Raw genomic sequence first — 25,472 nt, forward strand, 5'->3', positions numbered from 1 at the left:
AAGACGTTCCTACCCCTATCATTATCTACCCATGAATTCTAAAATAGATTTTAAGAAACATAAAAGAAATAATTATTTACTTGAAAGTAGGTAATAAATCTACCCAAAAATTTGTCAGATTTCTTAGAAATTCTATTTATTAAAAATATATTTTTATCATTCAAATAACTTATCATACAAAAATGAGTAGGACGTCGCTTGTAAAATTTTCCTCATTCTTAGACAAATCCCTAAACACATTTTAGAGAACTACGCTGTAATTAACCAACTCATTAAATCAGAATACTTTTTATTTTGAAGAATTAATTTTCAGATTTTTATATTAACATTTGCATGTTAGGAAACCACACTACAATGAATTAATTCATTCATCAAATCTGAAAATAACTCTTATGGATAGGATTTTTGGAACATTTTTTTCAGGTTCACAACATTTATTTGAAGTATTTTATATCAAATTATATAAATTCTAAAAGGCATGTTCGAAAACCACAGTGCAATGAATTCCTTTTTACATAACATTTGAAAAGGATTACTCTTATTTTAAGAATTTTCTGATTTTTTATCAAAATAATACATTCTAAAATGCATGTTATGAAATTATATGTAAAAATCTTCCCATAAGGTCATAATATTGTGAATGTTATTTTATCAGTAGATTTTTTTTCTCTTTTTGGAATTAACAAGATTAAAATGCAACTCTAAAAACTCCCAAATAGAAGCAACTTTAACTGCCAAACAGACAGGCTTTTTTTTCTTTTATTATTTTTCGTCCTTGCTGCAGCTTCTCATTCAAACTGCTGACGAGTTGTGATTTCATGCAACCGGCCGGGCTGACATTCGTGCATGCATGCAGTGTAATGTGACACCCACTTGGGTTCAGGTGAACCAAGGAAAACAAGTGAAGGATTAAGAAACTTGCAAGAATACATTTGCAGAAATTCAATAAAAACAAAACAAAATCCATACCTGATGAGCTTGACCGACTGCTCTTTTTTCCCTTTGACTTTCGACATGTTGGCGCTTGGAAGGTCAAGAGACTCAGCGTCCCTCTTTTATTCCACCCCGAGTTTGTCCTCACAGGCCCCGGGGCCTTTTCTTCTCGCTTGGTGGGGGTCCCGCTGTCAAAGACTAAAGGCGGCCCAAACCTGACTCACACGAGTTCATATCGACCTGGGCACGGACGTACCTCCTCCTCTTTTCCTCCGCCCAGACATCCAGGACCGGACCGACCAGTTCTTTGCTTTCCTCCCGTTTCGGGGGCCAGGCCCCGTTCCTTTTCATCGGGGCACCATTCAACACTAAGGAGAGAAATCCTTGCAGGGTGTGCTTCATGAGATTAAAGATTGACTTTTATAACAACACCTCACTTAACAACTGATCAAATATTGAATGCATGCACGATAAAGTCATTAAAAATGGGTGGACACACCTTCATGTATACATTTTTGTGACTGAAGTCAGCTGAGTTGGCCCCGGTTTGCCCTACTAGGTGGCACTGATTGAACCAACATTGCTGTGTAAACATGAACTGTGACTACATTTCAACCAGACTAGGGTTCCGCTTCAATCCCAAACATTTCTAAATCATACTTGGCGAGGCCCTTAGAGGCCATTGTGTTTTGATTCCTTACCTGAAACAAAAAAGATTTAATTGTTAAATTTTATCCGCGTATATTAAACAATGAAGAAGGCTCTCCCTGGTATATGGTTTATAAGCAAACGTTTTACTTTCAACTTCCCAAAGAATCAGAGGATTTAGAAGCTTCGGGGGTAATTGCATCCTTTTTTTTCTTTAAAAAAGTTTCTTTTAGCTCACTTTTGATTCCAAACCTGTTCTGGTTAGTGTCCTGGATTCCGTGGCGCCTCTACGGCATAAAAAGCGGCGCTGCCACGAGCGGCTGCCTTTTCCAGCAGCTGCCCTATTGTTTTATTGTCTGCTCCTATCTTCGGTGTTTTTTCTTCCCGTTTTGACAACTACACTATGGATTACTTCTATCCTATGGACATGGGTTTTAACGCACAAGAAATGCGTGTATTCAAGGAATTTCAACTCCTTGCCCTGAAAAATTCTCGTGCCGGCGTGATGAAGGGGCCTATCGTGGAAGAAAAGCCGGAGCTAGCGAAGTGGCTAGCGGCGTTATAAGTCTTCGGTACCATCCGTAATCATGGTAAATGCGAACTCACAACCAAATAAGATCATCGAGTGCTGGTGGAAAACATCGAAGCGCACAGGGAGCGCAGTTGCTGTGTTTTGCGGAAACGTGGCTCACGTTTAGCATTCCGGACGCTAACGTGTAGCCACCCGGAGCTACCCGGAGCAATCCGGGTTCAACGCCGCTAAACAGAGACACGAAAGCCGGGGGGAATCGGAGAGGAGGCGGACTTGCTAACACGAGGTGGTGTATCCCTGGATTTTCACAAAGAAAAGTTTTCCATCTGCCGCAGGGATGTCGAATTTTTGGACTGGCGTGACGTCATCCACTTCGCTACAAGCACCCCTAGGGCATCATGTTCATCTGTTAATAAACAACGGGGTAGACTGCTGGAAGTGTGAATTTCCCTACGGGGATGAATAAAGTATCTATCTATCTATCTATCTATCTAAATCTTGACCAGAAAAGACGCACGTCTTGGGTTTACTGAAAAAGCAAGATCGCTTAAACAACACTGCAGGGAATTTGAACGAAAGCTTGAAGTTCTCCGTCAGACGTGCTGTGACTGCTTGCTGAAATATAAAGCAGCCCTTGCCTCTGCTAACACAGCCTATTTCTTTTAAGTAATCGCTGCACAAAAAAATAACCCCAATGTGCTCTTCGACACTGTAACATTGCTAACGAGGCAACAGATTATTCCAGATGGTTCTACCGATTCAGCTCATGACTTTATAGTCTTCTTTAATAAGAAGATCCAACGCATACAGGAAGAGATATTTAATGACCATGTACACATGTCACATGTAGAAGATCTGGAGATGCGTGGGATGGTGGCTGTCTGGTATTTCTTTTTCCGTTTTAGTGCCTGGTCATCCTGGAACGGATATCACCCCATGTCCGTTCCCTTCTCAAGGTTTCTTCATTCTCCTTATGTTGAGGTTTTTGAGTTTTTCCTTTCCCTCATGAAGGTTTTAGATCAGGGGATGGTGTCATTATAGTTTATGTTCTGTGCAGCCTTTTGACACTCCTTGTGATTAAGGGCGTCACAAATAAACATTATGACTTGAGCAGTGGTACTCTCATTAGGGGTGTTTTGTATATATTTAACCTCTACGCCGCGCATATAACAGAGTATAAGCATTAAGTATCACGTGTAGATACGAAGTGAAGCAGACCCTCAAGTGACTCCATGATAGAAAATACCGTAAATTCCGGACTATAAGCCGCTACTTTTTTCCCAAACGTCCAACCCTGCGGCTTATTCAGTGATGCGGCCAATTTATGTCATTTTTCTAACGGCCGCCAGCGGCGCTCGAGTACAAAAGGTAAGATTTAGACCGGTGGAATATATGCGCCGAGGAAGACTGCAACTTCTTAGCTTGTGCACAAATTAAATTAGCGCAGACATATCCTCACCATGCAAATTGCAAAAAGAAAGGCACATGACGCAGCTTTCAAGCTAAATGCAATCGAGCAGTCCGATAAAGAAGGAAACAGAGTTACTGCACGTAAACTTTACTTTGCGAGCGTGTTGCTAGCGTGTTTTTGAATAACGGAGCGTCTACATGTAATAGTCCCTTTCCCATACTGGGGAAGACGACTTTGATGACGTCAGTTATAAGGAGGAAGATGAGGACGGTTTACCGTGATTACTACAAGTACGGTATGTTTTTTTAACAGAGCCATTTACTGTGTTGCGAGCGTGTTGCTAGTAGCGTTTTGCTCCCCTTCACAGGCACGGTTTGGGTTGAAAGTTATAATATTATTAAAGCTTTGAAAACTCTCTCGGTGTACCGTGTTTCTTTGTAAATATGTGTAACCATGTATAATATGTATTTGCAACTGTATATTTTTGTAATGTATTTATTTTAGAGAATTATTCTGATATGTTTTCCACGGGCGAATCAAAAAGAAGGGGCAAAAACAACGGGGGCTGACGGGAAGTGGAGTAAAGGTGAGACGTGTTGGTGGACGCAGCGGACAATAGTGGATATATATTTTTCCCATCCTTACCTTTGGAAATATACATTTTTTTTCCTTGGATTACTTTCAACGGGACCCGGACTCTGCAGGCCTGCATCAAACATTAAGTACCGGTATCATTTTCTGTTCATTTTGCCAGCTGTGGTTTTTGGACTGTGTATGTTCAGTTTCAATCGCGGGACTCAAAGTCAGGTTTGGGTCAAATTTGTGATTGTGTTACATGTTTTAATGTGGGCGCATGCGGCTTATATAAAGGTGCGCCTTGTGTAAGTACATAAGCGGTTATCCTCTTAAAATGTGGTGGGTGCGGCTTATAATCAGGTGCGCTCTATAGTCCGGAATTTACGGTAACTGAGAAGCACTGATACAATCTAAGTTAAGGATGAAGTGACTTTTAAATAAGGAATTCTTTTTTTTTTGCAAAACCACGGGACAATTTTTAAGTGTGTAATAATTCACCACTAGAGGTCGTTAAATCCTAGAATGGAGCTGAAACGTGTACACTCAAAGAAAGCCAACTACAGAAGCCCAAAAGGAAAAAAAATATACTAAAGCCTATTTCCATATTTTCTTGCGTGAGGACATGAAAACTGCAATTAATCCCCGCGAGTGACAACAAAAGAAAAAGCGAGCTCGGTAAGCCAATAACTGGAGTTGATCAGGGCCCATGGATTCAGCTAACATAATAAGGTAGCGGGAGAAACTACTAAAAAAAGACCATTAAAGGATTAAATTTGTCAAGTGTCGAGAAACCGGCACGGAGTGATTCTGAAGAAGGAATAAAATGTAACCAACACTAAGAGCAAGCCGCAGCCTGCAGCCAAGTGGCTTACATGGGTGGCTAGAGAAGAAAACAAGTGAGGGGAAAAAAAGTGATCGCGACATAATCAGGGCACTCTGCAGGGTTCACGTGCATGACCAGCAGTGGGAGGGGAACGACACTGAAGAACAAACATGGAGAACCCATCAATAGCAGTGAGCTGTAGCCATGTGGCTCATTTGAGTGGCTTGATAAGGAAACAGTGGAAATCCAGAATCAGATGCTTGGATCACGGGACTCGGCAACGTTCGTTTGCATAACCGGCTGTGAAGGCTAAACAATAGCAGTTAGCGGCAAGCTGTACCAAGTAGCCAAGTGGCTAACATGAATGTCTCAAGAAAGAAAGAGTGAAATAAAATGGAGGATGCCTAGATGACGGGAACCAGCAGTGGAAGTTAAGTAGCCATATAGTCAGGGATGGGCAACTTGATGTACTGGGGTAAAACACTTGAAAATATTGATTTATTTTGATCCGATACCTCGGCAATTATCTCATATGTAGTAATAATCATATATACTGTAAATTCCGGACTATAGAGCGCACCTGATTAGAAGCCGCATCCACCACATTTTAAGAGGAAAACCGATTTTGTACATACACAAGCCGCACCTGTATAAAAGCCGCATGCGCCCACATTTAAACATGTAACACAAACACAAAATTAACCCAAGTCCCGCGATTGAAACTAAATGTCCTTCATTAAAGTCCACAGTCCAAAAATCACAGCCGGCAAAATGAACGGAAAATGATACCGGTACTTAAGGTTTGATGCAGACCGGCAGAGTCCGGGTCCCGTTGAAAGTAATCCAAGGAAAAAAGTGTATATTTCCAAAGGTAAGGGTGGGAAAAATATATCAGATGAACACATTTACTCACGCATCTCCTTTTTCTTTAACCAACTTTTTACCCCCTCTTCTTTGCTTGTCAGTCCCTCACCTTTAGCGGTCCCCACTTAAACTCGGGACCCTGCGTTTGTTCCGCCCCTCATTTTTTGTTCACCCGTGCAAAACATATCAGAATAAGTGTCTAAAATAAATACAAATAAGTACATGACAAAAATATACAGTTGCAAATACATATTATACATGGGTTACACATATTTACAAAGAAAGACGGTACACTGAGTTTTCAAAGCTTAAATAATAATAATATAGCTTTGACAGGGCAGTTAATGGTAGCAACACTCGAGCGCCGCTAGCGGGCGTTAGAAAGATTACATAAATTGGCCGCATCACTGAATAAGCCGCAGGGTTGAAAGTTAGGGAAAAAAGTAGCGGCTTATAGTCCGGAATTTACGGTACTCAGACATTTGCATGTACATGTCAAAGGGACACAGGGGACAAAAATGAGTCTTTAAAAACCGTTTACCTGGCCGTAGTTTGGCTATATTGTGCAAGCTCTATGAATTGGGGATGCGATTACCTAACAAGGTTCTAATAGAAAACACCCATCTTAAGGTTTTGTTTTGTCCTTTTGGTCCCAATCAAAGGGAAGAAAAATCTAAAAAATATTTTCTCCGACTGTCATTAACGTTTTGAGATACTTTGCAACATTTGTGGCCCAATCTTAACAAACATTGTTGCAAACAGGTTATATGGAGACGGGTGTGTGGGATGCCTTCGCTGGGTGTGTATGTGTGCAGGTTTGTTATGTGCACCATTGCTAGAATGAACCACAGAGGCGTGTTTGTGGCATTTTTGACATCGTAGTGGCCCGACCGGAGCTTCCTTTTGGAAGAGCGTCAAGCTTCTATCACCTGCTTTCACAAACGCACATTCCAGCACCACGGAGAATGTGATTTGCCTCAGTCGTGACCGACTTCTTCTTAAAGCCCCAGTGTGTATCATATAGAGAGACCCTCGTGGTGGAAAAACACTTATCGTATTTTCCGCACTATAAGGCGCACCGGGTTATAGGGCGCACCCTCCAAAAATAGTTTTTGGTCCTATATTTTCCATACATAAGGCGTACCGGATTATAAGGCGCTACAATGGGAACGTGGACAAAACAGTCAGATAGTTCAGTCCAACTTATTACCCCCTTAACATTCCCAAAGCTTGCAAAGAAGCAAATACGTGTCTCAGACATGTACAGAAACAGTGTTTGTGCGATGTCACCAATCACTCAAATGCATCGTTCCAAATATCATTCGGAAGGTTAGTCTTGGGATTCAAGAAATGTGAACATTTCTTAGTTTCCATTTTATTTTTTGCTGGCAACTGTGTGGACAGCAAAGTAAGAATTTGATTGTGCAGGGAAACGGGGTTCTTTATTGTGCATATGACAATAAACACTTTGAATTGAATTGAGTTTCAAAATAGACTCGTCACAGAAACATCAAGATCGTTCTAAAACAAGATACCGGGAAAATATAAAGCCGCATAGCTCACCTAAGTTCTCTTGCAGCCTTCACGTTCAATAATGATACGTAACCATGGTCTTCTTACAACCGTGAGTGTAGTAAATCCAGGAGAGTAAAATATTTACAAATACAGAATAGTAAAAAATGTTTTCTCTATGCCGTAGTGCAACCCAACGTGTGATTCATCTTTTTCGGCCAATTGCAGGCTTTGTTTCGCCCCTTTAGCCTATGCGAGCCTGTAAATGATAAAAAGGATCCGCCCCCTTTACCTCCGAATAACTTTAGCCAATAGTGACTGATTCAAATGATGATTGACACATTGGTTAGGAAATAAAACGCCGGTATATAAATCCCAGCATGCACCGCGGACTACTTCGCCTTCGGGGGAAAATCTAGTTGGCGGCTGCTTGCCTTAGTTGCGACTTCATATTGATCCATATATAAGGCGCACTGTATTATAGGGCGCATGGTCAGCTTTTGAAAAAAATAAAGGCTTTTAGGTGCGCCTTATAGTGCGGAAAATACAAAAGCGTGTTTGACGTATGGGAACTTTGTTTTCTAAAATGTCCCAAGAATTAAGTGAAATTGTACCTCGACTACACTAGGGGGCAATGGCGTTCTCAGTGGCAGAGTGTTTGGTTTACATTTAGCCTCTATTATAGCACGGAGTAAGAGCATTGAGTTTAAGAAGTAGACAGAGTGTAGCAGCTCCTTGAGTGACCCATGACAATATTCAACACAGATGTGGAGACAGGCGAAGAGAGACAGGGTAAAGAGACAACCAAAAGTCTCAACCTGAAGCACTTCACTGAGAATTTGATGGAAACGAGCAAAGGCCGGTGTGCTTGCTATGTTAAATGTTTTGGCAGCGGACAGCACAAAGCCAAACAAATTACTTAAAGACATTACAACACGATCACGCTGTAAAATGCTTGAGATTTTCTTTCCGCAAGATGAATATTTGGCATGGTCAGGGGAGACATGTTACCATCAATCTTTTGTCCCCACAATGTTATGTGATTGAGTTGGGAGTGGGGGAGTAAAAGTGTGAGAGTTCTTCCGAGGGGCAGCACTGGACTACCATAACACAACCAAACATTTCACAGAATCATGCACAGCCGCTCACCTTGAAATCAACGTCACTAAAACAAAAAAAATATGGTTTAACACTGGAAAATGAAATATTTAGTTTAATATACTACGGACATTCAAAAAGAGATAAACTCAAAGGACACTTTGTTGTACCTCACCTCCTGTTACTACCGTACCGAAGCATTGTTGAAACCATCCTGTTGTACTGCTCTACACGTATCGCTCACAGAGCAGCTAAAATCATCGACCTAACCCCCACAAGACCTCTCAGACTTAAATACCAGGTCCATCGTCACACTGGCAAACACATTAGTCCAGGATGTCACTGATCCACTAGACCTACTCATTATCAGGGTTGGGTAGGGTTACTTTAACTTGATCACTTTCAATTACTTTTGGATTACTCCAATACCAAATATGCTAATAAAAGAAGGAACTAAATATGAATAAAATTGTGACTCACAACACGTGGTAAGCTTTCTCTCCTGGCTTTGATCTCTTTGATCTCCGGCAAAACGAACATAAAATGCGACAGAAACAGAATGAAAATAAATCCAAACAGCTTGCAAACATCATTTTTGCCGTTCCATGTATTCCGTTACTCCCCAAGCCTGCACAAAATTTAGTCATTTTATTCATATTTAGTTTCTTTTGTCTTTTATTAGCATATTTGGTATTGGAGTAATCCAAAAGTAATTGAATGTAATCAAGTTAAAGTAACCCTACCCAACCCTGCTCATTATCCCAATACCGTCGTGGCGCAGATGCAAGACAATAAGATTCCAAAGGGGCCCACCTCAGAAAAAGCCTTATACCCATTCTGCTGTTTTTTTTTTTTTTTTAAATGCAATGTCTGTGATTTCCCCCGGTAAAGTTAGTAGGAGTAAGTGAATTTCCCTCAGGGGACCAATAAGATCAATCTAATTGAAACTTAAATCTATATGATATTCCCACTGCTCAATTGCAGGTACAAATTTCACCATAAGCATTTTTACTGAGACATGTAGCGTTTTTTGTTTTTGCATTGCACTTTTTTGAATGAGAGTAAACACCAATCACATTTGCGTTGTGTTGAAATGTCATTTTATTTATTGTATTTTTAAAACATAAAAAATCAGAAAATGAAAGTAGGGAGAACTCACTTCTGTGAGACATTTAGGAACTTTGAAAAAGTTGGACCATCACCTTGATGGACACGGCGAAACAGCCCAAGTTTGCATGATTAAAATTTTCTCTATTCATGTTTTTTTACATCTATTTAGCAAGGATTCATTTTGATGAGGTTGAAAATCAAATTTAAAAAAAACGACAAAATATTCTGAAAAGACAAGATTTGCAAGGATGATTTCCTTTTTTGAATTTATCATGATTTTTCCCGTTTTCTTACCTTTGATATCTACGGTAAAACTGAATTTTGTTTTTAGCGATCGAGGACATCAAAAGAATCAAAAATATACTCTTTTTTCAACAGTTTTGCCAAAATATGACTGGAGATTATTCCTGATCACATCTATTCGCATGATAATTTTTTAGAAGAAGCCCAGCAGGACTCCATGAATGGAGAAGAAACTGACGACCTGAGCTTTTTCTGAACTAGTGACTAGATGTCAACTCGGACGAAGAATTAAATAAAGGTGGCACCAGACGAAAAAACAAACAAAGCAATGTTTAAAGTCTGACTGATGAGTTGTTAAGAAGTGAAGAAGGGCGGACAAAAACAACTCGATTGGATGCATATTAAGAAACGGTAACCAGTATAACCATGATGAGTCATAAAAAAGGTAATAGGTGAATTAGATGACATTCCTTTCTCAAAAACTCATCCGCTTTGAGGCACTGAAAGTAACCATTCAAGAATGATGATCCTATCAATGACACCGGGTGGAGTCGGAGGCGCAATGAGTAGGTTTTCTATTACTTTAGCTTCCAAATCCAAAGATGCCTTTGATGTAACCGGTCAGGCTGCCCTTAACCTTCTGTTCCACTTTGTGCTCGAGAGTCGGGAAGGCCACGTGGTTGAGGGCCAGGTCGAAAAAGAGGGGCTTGCAGGGGATGGGCTGGAAGTCGGGCGGGAAGTGGACCAGGTTGGGATGCTTGCCCACCAGGGACGGGTCCAGGCGGAACGTCTCCAAACGGTCGCACAGAGGCTGGGTAGAACCAGACGCCAACCAAAAACAGGGCAATTTTTAAGGACTTTCAAAGCCAATTATCCAATTTTTCCAGTATCATAAAAGTTACTACGGCTTAAGGCCGGTTAATTCTCAAGACTTCTTAAGACTTTTGTAATGTCTTCTGAAATAAAATTTTACACTAAATCGACAAAAAAAACACAATCGAAACAAATAAACTCAAAAAATATATATTTCTTGCACACAGTACATCATGTCTCGCACACATGACCTGGCACAGCTTTCAGCCATGGTGTTGGACAGCCTCTTCTCAGAAAATTTACACTTTCTGAGCATGATCCAAAAAAAACGTCTCTGTCCAGAGTTGCTATGTGTATTTTGGGTAGACCTACGACATGCGTCAGACTGAAAAGCCTGACTGAAACCACATCACCGTTTTGATATTTCGGTGATTGTGGTCACACCATGTTACCACCAGAGTGAATCAGGGAATTATTAAAAAAAAGACAATTGATAAATATTACTCAAACCTTTTAGTTCAATTATAAATCTTATTAATGTGTTCACATTTTTAAGATTTTCGAAAATTCCATTTAAGACATATTTATGCAATGAAGGCCTTATTTTAGAATAATTAATTCAATGCCTTTTAAGACTTTTCAAGGATCCAAGGGAACCCTGAAAAAAGATATCTAGGGTGGGACTAACGAACAGGAGCCTAAATTTTATTTTCAAACCTTAACTCTATCCCCAACATCATTTTGGAACCCTTATATTTAAATTTACAGCCCAAACCCTAGCTTCCTTCCCCTCGCCATATCTGTAACCCTACCCCTAACTCTTCAACTGCAATTTTGCGAGTTATTATTTGGATATCTGTAATTGTTCTTTTGTTACAGTTGTAAACACATCTTGAGGAAGTTTTACCCCTTTGGGGGCTTTCATGAAGGAGCGAAGCTACTTCGCAGATTTTCCCTTTTCGCGAGTGATTCTGGTTCCAAATAACCACGAAAACTGAGGGATTTCTCTCTATATTATAAGGTGTGCTTAAAAACTGTTAACGGTCTAAACATGTATTTATTGGGTATGTGTTAAAAAAGCCCCAGAGTTCATTTTCCATTATGTCTTTCGGCTTTAATCTCACTTTTATCAGGCCTGTTAGGGGCATGAAAATATCATTTATTCGAGCGCTTCGAAGAAACGCATGCAAATCATGTGACTCTGCCGCCATCTCCTGGCCTGAAGTCATGATTACAGCTACAAGTTTTCAAATGCCGCACCCCACCGTTAAGAAATCCCTCAATAGAGTTATAAGATATAAGGAAATTTGTGAAAAGTATTACAGAATTTTTCCATCGCAAGCAAGATGTTACATTTTTGATTCAATAGGAGTTTCATTAGTTATCTGTGACAGAAACATTAATGATTGATTGATTTTTGAAAATATATAATTTGATAACCGTTTAAACCGTAATTGTTCAATAAATTGCTGCACATCTACGTGGCTTAAGTGTGCTTAAAATGTCAACCCAATGACTCCAAAAAGGCTTGCCCAGAAAAAGTTGATTGAAAACTTTATGATTGCTATTCACCAGACATGGGGACTTGAGACTTAGTGACTTGGACTCGAGTCGACTCGAGTCGCTGTTTTTATGACTTGTGACTTGACTTGGACTTGGCAATCTAAGACTCGGGACTTGACTTGTGACTTGACTTGCCCAAGAAAAAAATACTTGGGACTTACTTGGGACTTGAAGGTGAAGACTTGAGACTTACTTGAGACTTGCACATGTGTGACTTGGTCCCATGTCTGCTATTCACTCTTTTTTAATCGCTTTGTCTGCAGGCCCCATTAGCATACTTATCGACTTTTGAGTTGAGCAATCTTACCGTGTTGTCTTTGACGGGCTGCGGAACAGGAACGTCGACTGTCTCCACGGTGTCTGAAACAAACGAGTACCGTGTCAGGTTTGCTTCTTCGCGTGTGGCGATGAAAATCGCTCGGCTTTAAAAGTCCTGACCTAAAATAGCAGCCGCTTGAAGCGAGTACTTTTCTGCGTTGACTTTAGCGATGAGCTCTTGCACATCAGGGAGGTCCTGTCATGGTCACACGTGCGAACGCTCGATGAGAGCTTTAAACAAAATCATGTGCATGGATTCGACCCGCTAATCCCGACCTTAAGGCTGTTGTTCAGGCCCTTAGCTTTGGACTGCACCTCCTTGGCGTACTTGAGAACCCTCTCATAGAGCACCAGTGCCTCGCTCCACTTTTTCACCAGAACATACGACTGGGCGATGTAGAAACACCTTCAAGGACATCGTCAGTGTCAAGATGCTACCTTTTTTGGACGCACATTCAGGGAGACTTACCTGTAGGCTTTGTAGGCCAACGTCTTCAGAGACATCTCTTTCTGGAAAGTGTGGTCATCCTCCAGGCCCTGCAGCGAGGACAGTTCAGCCAGACTCTGTGGATTGAAATGCAACAGAATGACTAGTGTCCGTTGTGGAACTTACAGGAGAACCTTACAATGTCATCAACTCAGCCCACAATATCAGGAGCTAATCCCTGCCCAGTCTAAAGGACTTTGTGCTACCGCAGCGGAGCCAACAGCGTTATGGAGGACTTCTCTCACCCTGGGCAGATTCTAAAGGTTTAGATAAAGACCTAAAGGCTCAAAGACAGTTTCTTCCCGGAGTACCAGGTCTAATCTCACTGTAAACATGGTACACTATGTTATATTTGATGACGACAAAGGCAATACTATTCTATAAACAACAAAACTGGAATTTGTGGGAAATTCAGGCACCCGAATTTGGAACTTGCCTGCAGAATGATGTCATACAGGCGAATGAGGTCCTGCGGACGGGCCCCCCTCTTGTTCTCGTCCCCTTCCGGCTCCTTCAGTTTGGCCTCCAGCGTTTGCGCCATGCTCTCGTTCCTCCTCACCAGCGTGCACAGCTTGATGTAGCTCAGGTAGCTAGAGGGCCACGGATTGGACACAGCAAAGGATACATTCTAAATAATGGCATATCGTTTTTTTACCATTTAAAGTATTCTTTTTCTCATTTCACGACATTTTAAACACGTCAATAAGAAGATTAAAAAACATCAAGATACAGTAATATTTTAAGGCATTTTAGAGTTGTTTTTCTAATTAAATGAGATTTTCTATGAAATGAGAAAAAATATCTTCTCGGTGTATATATATATAATAACATTTTAGGTATTATTTTTTAAATAAGAAAAGTTACAAGAAAATGTAATATCTTACATTTAAAACAGGTTAGGTAAAATGAGAAAATGTGACTTGAAATGTGAAAAATTATATGATACAGGTAGATAAACGACCATTTTTTAGTATTATGGTTCTTATATTACACTTTAATCTTGTTTTTAGAAAAATAAGCAAAATTGTCCATTTGAATCTGAATCTGAAGTATTACATTCGACATTTTTAACTAGTTTTTCAGGTAAAATAAGAAGTCATGTCAAGTCATGTTTATTTGTGACGCCCTTAATCACAAGGAGTCCCAAAGGACTGCACTGACCACATTGCAAACCACAGACTATTATGACACCATCCCCTGATCTAAAACCTACATGAGGGCAAATAATACACAGATATTGTCAACATAAAATATAAGTTATTCATATGCTATAGAATAGAAGCGTGTTTTCAGCTTAGATTTAAACATTTCCACTGAGGTTGCATCAAAACAGATACAATAAAATTCCAAATCGGGTCAGGAACCTTGCCAGTTGGCACAACCCAATGCACAGCAATAAAGCTGCACCTAAAGTAGCTATATTTTTATGATTCATCTAACCAGTTGTTTTATTTGCACTGAAAATCATATTCTATAGTCTGATTTGCATTATGTTACAAAATGAAAGACCTCTAGTTATTTTTATGGGAAATGTTTGAGACCTCTATATCAAAAATCCATAGAAATATAAAAAAATCCTGATTACGGTTATCATCCCAGTTTGCAAATAAAGATGTGTCCACAATTGCTTATAATGAAAGAAATTATCTGATACTTTTGTATTTATCTGAAGTAACATTGAAAAAGTAGAATTTAGAGTACGTTTTTGGCTGCAATTTAAAATCATAGGGGAAAACAAAAAGTTACAAGTCCAAGAATGACAACGCCAAAGGAATATGGAAGCTTGTGCTTGTGAGTTAAAACTGAGTGTGCAGATATAATACTGTTTTTAAAAGGTAATGTTTTATCTCTATTAAACGCCTGCAAAACCCAAAACTGATCTCACCTATTTAATGGATGTCAGTCGTACATTTGAAACCATAATAAATAGAAAAATCATCCTGAAAACCTACCTGTGCAAGAACTGCATGTTAGACACTTTGCCGTTCTCTGCATCAGTGCTCCTCTCTCGCTGCTTCTATAAATTCAAGCACAAACCAAGATGAAATAAGTAAGAGACTTTCAGTTTTGGTCATCTCCTTCTAAGGTGATCTCATCTTACCGCCTCAGTCTTGAGTTCCTCTCGTACCGCTTGGATGGTGTCGCGGCATTCAGCCAGCAGGGTCTCGTACAGGTGCTCCTTCGTCTCCTCATTGGCTGCCTTCACCGAAGGGAAGTATCAAGGAAATTTAATAAAAAGGTCATCCAAGGGTTGTTCAATGTTAGTACAATCCCCACAGTTAAACATTTGATAGTTGAAATCTGCACAAATGACAATGACACAATATGTGCCCTCCAAGTTAAAGATGAATTATGTAGTCCCTTAAAAAGGTTTTCTCATTAGTAGGGCTAGTCTGATCCCAGAGTATGAATTCAATTGTACTTTTTCCCCAACAAACAATACAGTAGACCCTGAGTTAGTGAAATACGATACTGTATTTTTCTACTGCATTTCTTAACTCTTGATCCCAACACCTGGAGTGATGCTTAAGGGAGAAGCAAATAGAAGATCACAATTGAAACAAAATCTTGACATGAAAAAGAAACAAGAAGAGGGCAACATGCATCGTTACCCCCGCTAAAAATAAGACCATAATCAATCGACAATTGGGAAAATTATTAAGAATCGTTCAGGATTAACGCCTTCTGGTGAAATTCACCTAAAATCCCAACCAAAGACGCAGACATGGGAAATTAAATGTTGTCCTTGAACCATCTGGAGATTATGTACGTCCACCAGTTTACAACACTAAAACCTTTGCAATGTGTATTTTACTTCAGCCAATTTTTTTAGACATTGTGAAAGAGGCATAAATGTTTGAATTCTGTGTCCGTGCTCCATCACCATTGTGCGCACTTGGGCGTAAAATAGCGCATTACTCACACTTATTTCAATATGAATACAATAGGGACATCTTCATATGGATTTATTCTGAATTTCATTGGCTTTCCGCTGTGTAAATAATTACTCTTTGCTAAAGACTCCTTACCCTCTTCAGCAATAACGGCCATATAGGCTAGTGCTGGCTGTGGACTGTAAAACAAAGCCTGCAACTGGCCGAAAAAGATGTCAAAAGTTAAGACAATAGAAACTATTTTACTAGTCTGTTTATTTATAAACATAACTTATGGGACTAAAGAGACAGCTGGCAACAAAGAAATGACCATTGATGCAGACATGCTTTTAGTGGAATTTCTTTTTTAATATGTCGGCATAATCATGCGTTTTGGAGTAAATATTTTACATGGCTGAACTCACTATACTCATGCGGCTGTGAGGAGGCCATGGTTGCGTACTATTATTGAGTGTGAAGGCTGCAAGACGACGAAATTTGTGTTTTGGAACCCATAAGCCAATTACCATAGGATTCCATCCCTGCCATATGACCCTTTGAATGATTGAAAGTGTGAATTAAGTATATTAAGGTACAGCACTGGGCAGCACGGTGGCGCAGTGGTTAGTGCGTGTGCGGCACAGTTCTGAAGTAATGAGATCGAACTTTCCTGTGTGGAGTTTGCATGTTCTCCCCCTTGCTTGCATGGGTTTCCTCCCACATTCCTAAAACATGTATGTCAGGTTAATTGGCCGGTCCAAATTGTCCCTAGGTGTGAATAAGCGAGTTGTCTGTCCTTGTGTGCCCTGTGACTGACTGGCAACTAGTTCAGGGCGTCCCCAGCCCACTGCCCGCGGATGGTTGGGATGGGCTCCAGCACCCCCGCGACCCTACTGAGGATAAGCGGTGCAGATAATGGTTGGATGGAAGGTACAGCCCTAAAAAAAAAATCTGCATAAACCCTTAGTTACCAAAAGGGAACAACATATTACTTTCACCTCAGAATGAATTCATGTCGTATTCCAGGGGTCAACTATATTTGATTATTCCAGGGAAACAATAAGTGCTTTCTTTTGGAACATTTTTCTGAATTCAGTTGTAAAGCTGCTGTCACTACAAAAAGTTGGCGCCTTCAATCTGGCTAAATCTATCGGGACAAACGTGTCTCTCTTAACGGCAACAATTTGGAAGGGAAAAAAAGATACGTTCAGCCGGAATGCTTGAGTGTTGCTCAACACTAGAACTTGCGTTCACTTTCCACGTAAAGAATTCACTCATGTAAGTACACCATGGCTTGGAGCAAGAATGTATGGTCGGGGATGAAGGTGGAGGAGACTGAGAAAGAGGAAGGTATGTGGCCCAGCCAGCTACTCATGCATTCCTGCACTTGACTCAAATTCACTTTACTGCTGTAGGATGCCAAATGCCTCTGCAATGCTCATGTATACAACAAAATTACAGAAGTATAACATCAAGTGTAGTGAAGGTCATAAAAACACAGAAAACTCCGTCCGATTTACTTTTAAAATCAGTCAAGAAAAAAAAAGGAATCATTGCAATGCAAACTATGATGAGGCTGATTACGGAATTGAATGTTGCTCACAATGCGGCTACGCCTCCGCCCGACTGGCTGGACCTGTTCTACATTCTCTGTGGTTGAGCTTGAGGACTGCAGGCATGCTGCAGACAGACACATACGATGGTGATGCTGCTCTTTCACTACTGATAGAATGGTGTGTACAAAACATGAAGTCTTTCCACTTCTCGCCTCTACAACAAAAATAATCTGCATAATAGTACTTTATATAAGTCAACATCAACATCGTCTCTCCAGCCACACACAGACTGGGTGTTGCCCTGCATTTATGTGCGCACCGATATGCTCAGAATGTTGGCGTACGAACAACAGAATTAAATGCCAGAGGGTGCGTTAGGAGTGCCCTGAAGACGTGCTTGCGAGAGCAGCTACAGAGAATGACGGGAGGTGGATCACATGGGCAGAGAGACTGGCGAGACAACAATGACACCCTTTGAATGTTTGTAAAACTACATCTAGAAATGTTTGCACAGGAAACAAGACCAAAAAGATGTGTCCTAGAATCTGAAAAAGACTAATACATTTACGTGTGATTTTCAAGTAAAGTCAAGAGAAATAATCAAGTACTATCAATTGAATACAACATTCAATTGCGATTAATCTCGTGGATATCATGGGTAACTCATGATTAATTGTACATGAATCGCCCATCTTAATTCCATCATAACTGCCCCTTTATCATTTTAATACTCTTATCAACTTGGAGAGTGAATAGGCTTGCTTTGTGCATTTTTTCTTAATTGAAAACAATATATATATATATATATATATATATATATATATATATATACACATATATATGTATATATATATTATATATACACACACACACACTGGAGCCATATCCCTCAAGTGGAAGGGGGCTAGAGTCAAGAACACATTCTCATTTTTGACTCTTTCCGGATGATTGATACAGAAGAGGGGATTCCCAGCCCCCTCGCTCAACCCAACTGATGTGCTGCAACATCTTGTTTGGAGTCATTAGGTGACCAAATCCCCCAATTCCCACCCCTAATCCCTAGCGCCAAGCAGGGAGACAATGATGCAAGTCTTAGGTATGACAAGCGGAGGCTCGAACTAGCAACCTTCCAGTCTCGGGGCGGGCACCATTGGTTCGCGTCATAGCATCATGAAAATGCTGATATGCAATTGGCTGAACTCCCCCCAACAATGTCTTAGTCTCTCTTTATTCAGTTCAGAATCTTTTTAAGACTATATGAGTTAGTGTGATAAAATACTGTATTTATGTACTATATTCATCTGCTATGGATCCCAAGACTTGCAATGATTCCAGAGAGAGGCAAAAATATAATAACCATTATTGAGGAATGCAAAGAAGTCATTTGTGTTGTTACTCTTGGTCAGAGGTGGGTAGTAACGGAGTTCATTTACATTTAGGTAAATGTGACGGAGTACTTTAACCCCGTTAGATTTACCGGAGTAGGTTTTGGGAAATTTTGTACTTCTAATAGTATTTAAATCCCTATACTTTTACTCGAGTAAATTTGTAAAGATAAAAAAAACAGTACTTTTACTCCGCTACAATAGGCAACATTGAAGTCGTTAATTTGTTACTTCGTGAATCCCCTCCACGTAAGTACGTGTCTGTCTGTCTCTGCTAAGGTCGCAGAACTCGGCCAGGCTCCACAATGTTTGACCAATCTAACGTAGCAGCCTCGTCACATGACCATATTCAACTTCAGCAGGGAAAAGTTGTTTACGGATGAAACGGATCGAAAAGGTCGCTTAGCAATTCAGACTATGAAAACACAGAAGAGGAGGAGCACCTCTGGCTGCACATCAAAAGCATATCCCCCTTAAAAAGGGTGCCAAACACCAGCTACTATGTGCACTCTCTCCTTTGTTCGAGTTCATGGGCAAGCTTGTTGTTCTACTTGCAGAGAAGGTTAAGATAAGTATTGCGGCTTTAAATGTGCTACTTGGAGCTACATGTGCTTAATGTATTCATTTGCTTTATTCTATTTTAATTTTATTGTTTATTAAATCACTTGAAATTACATTGATTGTTTTGGTCTACTTTTAAATTAAATGTATTTTTTGTTTATTGGACGGATTATTTGATGATCAGATTGGTTGTTTTTTTTCCCCCGTAAATGAATAAATATGACGTTGCTACAGTTACTCAGTACTTGAGGTTTTTTTTCACCAAATACTTTTTTACTTGTACTCAAGTAAGTATTGGATGACTACTTTTACTAATACTTGTGTCATATTATTCTGAAGTAACAGTACTTTTACATGAGTAAAATGTTTGTCTACGCTTCCCACCTCTTCTCTCGGTGAGGAATATTTCTTCAACAATCCACTGTTGTGACAATTAAGAATAAAGGAGCAATTAAAGCATCAAAATCTCCTAGAGACATAACACTCTTTAAAGTAGAAGTTTTCATATCAGTTTGCTGTCTCTTCCTCTCACTTCATCCACTCCACTGTACCAGCTTGTCTTGTCACAGCATACTTATTTACATGTATCATTATTTTATATTTGATTATTCATATACATTTACATCACATATCAGTAGTACCCTATTGTATACTATTTTGTCATTTAAATGTTTTTATGTGGGGTAATGGGAGTTTGGATTGCGTTAGCCAATTACCATAAGTTTCATTTGCATTTATCACCTGACTTGCAACCCTTGTGGAGCTCTCAGCAACAACAACAGACAAAAGTTGAGGAAGCTTTCACGGCCGTAAAATTACGTAGCAATACTAACCTGAGCAATGGCAGCCTCGTTGTCTGCCAGACCTAATAGGAAGACCCGGGCCTTGTCCAGCTTGACGGGCACGCTCCTCCCGCGCCACTCCACCTCGCTCATGGTGGCCGCCTGTTTGGTTCTTGCCTGAGTGATAAGAGTCTGTTGATAGGGAAGAAAAAAACATTAAAATCGTTTAGGGGGAATTATTTTGTTGGTGAGCTGCATCCAGTGGGCTCACTTCTAATTTTTCAGCCATCATTCCTCCACCTCCTCCTGTCAGTCTCATCTGCATCAAGTCGTTGATGGCATTTTGGTCACCTATCGAACAAAAAAGTTTAAAAAGACCTCTTTTTTCCCTTTACTCAAGTCTATGACTCTTACCTATATTGTAAGCACAGTATCTGATATTGGGGGATATTTCATCTACACGCTGGCGATACAAGGCTTCCAGCTCCTCCGTGAAAGCACTTGCCAGCTTTTCATAGATAGTCCTTAAATAAAAAGGAGGGATTTGTATATTCGTTGACAATTACAAATACACATGAAAAAAACTGCATGGAAAGTGGCTCACTTGCACTTATTGAAGGCCTCCATGGCACTCTTCCACTTCTGCAGTTCAAATTCTACCATTCCGGTCAGGTATGATGTGTAGGCCTGCGATTGACAACAAAAAGCCCATCAGTGCGTACGTTTACATGTTGAAAATATTCCAAATGAAAAAGGAATATTGCCAGTATTGCAATAGTGTAAAGCCAAGGTAAACAGGCAAAAAAATCTGATTACGCTCATATTTTGATTGCCTTACTTGCCCAAAAGCCTCATGCGTATTGGTTGATTTTTTTTTTCTAGAACATTTCTGTTTTATTTTTCGCGCCCTAGGCAAAAAATGTAACAGTTGTATATAACCATATATAGTGCAAGTCTATATTCACGTACAAGCACATTGTATTATGGCACGCATCGTGGCAATTGAGCTCACTTTTGGAAACAAGCACATTTCATTGATTTTGGTCAGTAACATGAATGGTATTATCCAGATTTTAATGTCAAAAGGATAACGTGTAAATGATGTCTATGAGCGTAATGACGTTGCTCTTGCTTTGCCCTTGTAATCTGAATTCTGGAAAACACCAAGTATACGGAATTATTATTTTGTCTCGAGAGATGTAAACGATTCAAATCGCTTCAGAGATCCAATATTCTGTTTCTAATTGGATTAACACCTGCACGAAATGAAAAACTACGGTCTCTTTTGTCCAGTAAAACTATGCACTCTCTTTCACAAATAATAAAAAATAAAACAATCAATCTGAAAATGTAGTTCATCACAACTCTGACTGGCCTACAAGTGTTGCTGACTGGTTGTCAACGAAGGCTTAATGATACCTGTGCTTCCAGTTTAGTCTTGGCATCAACAGAGGGGCTCTCGCACAACTTTTCCAGCTTCTCGCTGTGCTTGGCAGCTTTACGCAACCGTGCCATCAGGTGGAAACGTTTCCGCGGCTCCGTGTTGGCCTCCTGCTTCAACTGCATCGCGTAGCTCCATGCACGCTCAGCTTCCATTAAAACCAGCAGCAAGTACCTAAAAGGATAGAGAAGAACAACATAAGCATGAAGGTTGCATTCAGCCATTATACTCCATAAGATTGATGTTCCAACAAAAGTATATAGCACATATGGAACTTTGGTAGCCATCTTATTGTCCATCTATTAAAAGGGAAAAATGCCCTGCGTCATTTTGCAGCATTTCTTACCTGTTGTCTGAAACCATTTCAATTGTAATTTTCTTCCCTACGAACTTGTGCCGGTTACCCATCTTGAATCCAAGTGTCTTGCGTAAACGCCGCAGTCTACGAGAACAGTAACCCCTGCAAAAGAGAGGTAGATTACATGGTTACAATACAGTAGACACCCAAAGATACAGCATTTCAGCTTTACTGTGTGTAATACTGTTTTTCGGACCCTCTTTACAGCATTTTCCCAACTATATGACATTAACAATAAATGATTTAGCATGCCCAAAACTTAAATTCAAACTTTACAAAATTCGTTCTTATGACAAGTTTAACTTCTAAGATACCAGTCTGCAATTGGTTGAAGTCTTATAAAATGCTGTTCAGCTATAGGTTTGTGTCACTGCCTCTTTAAAATAAGGATATGCTATTGGCTGAACTACCTTATACATTTTTCTCTCTAAAGTCTTTGTGAGTCGGAAATACAATACGGGGACCCCTCACTACTTAGCGCTTCAGTTATTGATTATATATGGTTAACTCCTTCACAGATTTTGAATTGAAGAGCCTTCATTGTCAGATTGCTATCAACGTAACGGTCATTGTGGTCGGAGAGGGCACAGTGTGTGAGTGTATGCAATGGCGTGACTGACTCCGCGACTGATTGACAGCATACACCAGCCTAACAGACAGACTGGGCATATGCAGTCAATGTCTCTGAATCTGAACAAACTGGGAAGGATGGCGCCCGCTTTATTGAAAAGAAATTCATCAATTAAATCGGACTCTGAGGGGAGTCAATATAGCGCAAAGAGACGGTGATCACCAGCAGGTTTGCCGTGGATCGTTATCACATCCATGAATCGACTAAGCAGCGTCAGGAAAGAATGCAACAGCGAGAATGCAGTTCCAGCCTAGTGTTTTGGCTTTGCTAACAACTCTCTTTAGACACCCCTACCAAAGTAACCAACACCAGATCCATTACCCATGAAACAGATGACCCCGTCTACAATATTCAAAGAAAGTAACAAATCGGTGGAAGTTTTAAAATGAATAACAGACGCTGCCCTACTTACGAACGCGATGGGTTCCAGACGATCGTTCGAAATTTGAATGTGTTCGTAAGTTGCTTCAGTGCTATATTTTGTTTGTTTATGGTTTGCATAAGTATGTTTAAGGCTTGTATAGGTAACCTGTATTGTTTGGTACTAAAAATAAACATTTCATAAAGTAATATGCTCTATAAACATAAATAAAGTGAGGTTTAACTTACTTACTCAAGAAGTCCCCCTCCGTGGTAAAAAGTGGCCGAAAAAATGCGGCCAGACCATTTTCTCAACCGCATAAAGCTTTCTTATTCCACTTTCGTTACAAAAGTAACGGCTTGCCTCTTCCTTACAATTTACACCAACCATATTGAATGGATTCATGAGAGATTAAACAATAATAAGATCAAAGTATCTTAGCGCGCTGGAGATAGTGTAGGCGTAGAATGTGAGGTGCGCATGAATGTCAGTAGGGCGACGAATGTCGCGAGAGTTGGTGGGAGGGTCTAGGCGAGCGCGAGAGTTTAGTTTTGGAGAGAGTTAGGTGTGTTTACAAAGTGTTTCGGAGTATTTTTTCATGAAGGAGGCGCAATCCATTACCCACCCAAAGCGACACGCGACATTGGTGGCAGCGGTGAGATTACGAGCAGGTGAAGGAGAGATGTTTACATACAAATTGGGAAGAGGAAGCAGATTTTTTAATTTCCGAGTGGATGCTGGGTGACCTCAAACAACGCCACACGGCGATAGCTGCGGAGAGAAGCACTACAGTACTGCCCTGTACTCAGAAAAAGGTGCACACAATACAAAATCCACATCCCCAAAAAAATGATCGTATCTACCGGAATCCGTAAGTAGACTGTACTCAAGTGGGGAGGAGTCTGTGATTTGAATCTGCGGTATTCTTACCTGGCATCCACTTACCAACTCAATTTGACCAGCTCAAGCCACTTAACACCAAAGGTGGATTTTTTTTCTCTTTACATATACATTTATCTATAATGTTATGTATTTGTATGAACTTACATCAAATATTAGTACTTACAGTATACTATTTTGTCATTTCATGTTTTTATCGAAGGTAACAAGGGATCAGAATGCATTAGCTAATAAACATGTTTTTATCTCTACCTATACACCAATTTCACTTTGCAATCCCAACCTCAGAACGGATTAATGTCATTTCCCAGGCCGTAAATGTAATTGTTTAATCTCTGTAGAGATCTTCCCACCCCACCACTCAAATGAAGGCAGGATCTCACCTGTATCTTTGGTAGTCTCCATGCCTGAGACCATGCAGCTGCTGGGACTCCTTTATTATTTGCAAGACTGTAATGCATAGTTGAGAAACTTAAAGCTTTTGCACACGATCACCAAATTTTAAGTCAATAATTTTACATAGTCCACGTGAACGCACCATTAAGACAGTCTGCTACAACTATTACGTTATCTAAAAAAATAAAAACACGTTGAGAGGATACTACGTAGTCAATTGGGTGTTTTTGTATCAACATACTGCTGTCAATTATTGTGAAGACAGCAAGAACAAGAACTTTTTATTTGACATTTCAGCCTATGTCACTGTTTCAGTATGACACGTAGCCTAACCGCGCTAGCTTCTGACACACTAAGCGAACATGCTAACGTTAGCTTCCGAGCTAACTCTGTACTTTTTACCTAATTGAAAAACACTAAGGACCTGAAACACTAAAAAGGATACTTTCCAGGCCAATTCCTCCTCCTGGTGAGTTTTCTTTGTTTTCCTCCAAAAGGGAAGCTTTCACGTCGTTTTGCTTGACTGCTGTCATTTTTCCAAATGCTAGCAAGACCCAGTGCGGACACGCTCCTGGTCACGATGGGCGGAGTAAAAATCTGTCAAATCTCGCGAGATTATTTATCATCTACAACGGTACACTATTCTAAATCTTTTTTTTTTGTTCGAAATTCTTTAGATTAAAATAAAGCTCTTTGTTTTCTTTACAGAAAAATATTTTCCAGCTTTTGTACGTTTTACATCTATTTTTAAGAATGTAACAGGAGAATAAATAATAAGAGGTACAATGAACCCTCGCTATTACGCGGTTCGCTTTTCACGGTCTCGTTATAGTATTTGTGTAGTTAATCCACTATCAGAAAAACAACATATACTGAGTTACAGCTAAACCATTTGAGAAAAGGACAAAACTAATTACTTTAGGGTGCATGCAAGTACCTTTTCATAAAATTGAAAGTGCAAAACTGAGTTAAAATGTTATTAAGAATGGTAAATGGTCTGCATTTATACAGCGCTTTTCAAGTCAATGAAGACCTCCAAAAGCACTTTACAATGTGCTTCACACTTACCCATTCACATACACACTCACACACCAATAAAGAAAGAAAAGTTTATTGAGGGACAAAAAAAAAACATGTGAGGAAATGACAAATTTTAGAGCCGAGGTAACTTTTTATTTGAGCCAAATATACTGCACAATATATATACAATATACTGTCAATTTTGGAGGGAAAAAAAACGTGCATCGAGGAACAGATGAGGAAAGGAAAGGACAAAACTTTTCTAAGCCGGATATAA

General features: G+C 39.9%; 2 protein-coding genes across 2 annotated transcripts in view; both read right to left on the reverse strand.

The window, feature by feature from the left end:
* Positions 1-1,145, reverse strand: part of evpla (envoplakin a) — a 33,949-nt gene extending 32,804 nt beyond the window's left edge. Inside the window, exon 1 of the mRNA XM_088341458.1 lies at positions 970-1,145. Coding sequence (XP_088197584.1) covers positions 970-1,016 — 47 coding nt within the window. The 5' untranslated portion in view covers positions 1,017-1,145. The remainder of the gene's footprint in view (positions 1-969) is intronic.
* An 8,335-nt stretch (positions 1,146-9,480) lies between these two features.
* srp68 (signal recognition particle 68) lies at positions 9,481-24,765 on the reverse strand. Its single transcript, XM_088341461.1, has 16 exons — positions 24,621-24,765; positions 24,163-24,229; positions 21,876-21,989; positions 21,508-21,703; positions 20,693-20,775; positions 20,503-20,612; positions 20,360-20,439; positions 20,140-20,280; positions 15,033-15,131; positions 14,884-14,948; positions 13,368-13,521; positions 12,914-13,008; positions 12,721-12,850; positions 12,565-12,640; positions 12,434-12,486; positions 9,481-10,561 (listed from the first exon to the last, which is right to left on the reverse strand). The coding sequence occupies exons 1-16, from the start codon at positions 24,706-24,708 to the stop codon at positions 10,334-10,336; spliced, it is 1,779 nt and encodes a 592-aa protein (XP_088197587.1). The 5' UTR covers positions 24,709-24,765; the 3' UTR covers positions 9,481-10,333.
* Positions 24,766-25,472: the final 707 nt, after the last annotated feature.

Source organism: Urocampus carinirostris, chromosome 8 (genome assembly GCF_059441175.1).
Source record: "Urocampus carinirostris isolate Australia breed hairy pipefish chromosome 8, RoL_Ucar_1.0, whole genome shotgun sequence".
NCBI classification, from domain to species: domain Eukaryota; kingdom Metazoa; phylum Chordata; class Actinopteri; order Syngnathiformes; family Syngnathidae; genus Urocampus; species Urocampus carinirostris.

Coding starts and splice junctions, on each gene's coding strand:
- srp68 (XM_088341461.1), bottom strand. CDS start 24,708: ATGACAGCAGTCAAGCAAAACGACGTGAAAGCTTCCCTTTTGGAGGAA. Junction 20,281..20,359: donor TGATGGCTGAAAAATTAGAA/GTGAGCCCACTG, acceptor CCCTATCAACAG/ACTCTTATCACTCAGGCAAG. Junction 13,522..14,883: donor AACATGCAGTTCTTGCACAG/GTAGGTTTTCAG, acceptor GTGGCCCTCTAG/CTACCTGAGCTACATCAAGC.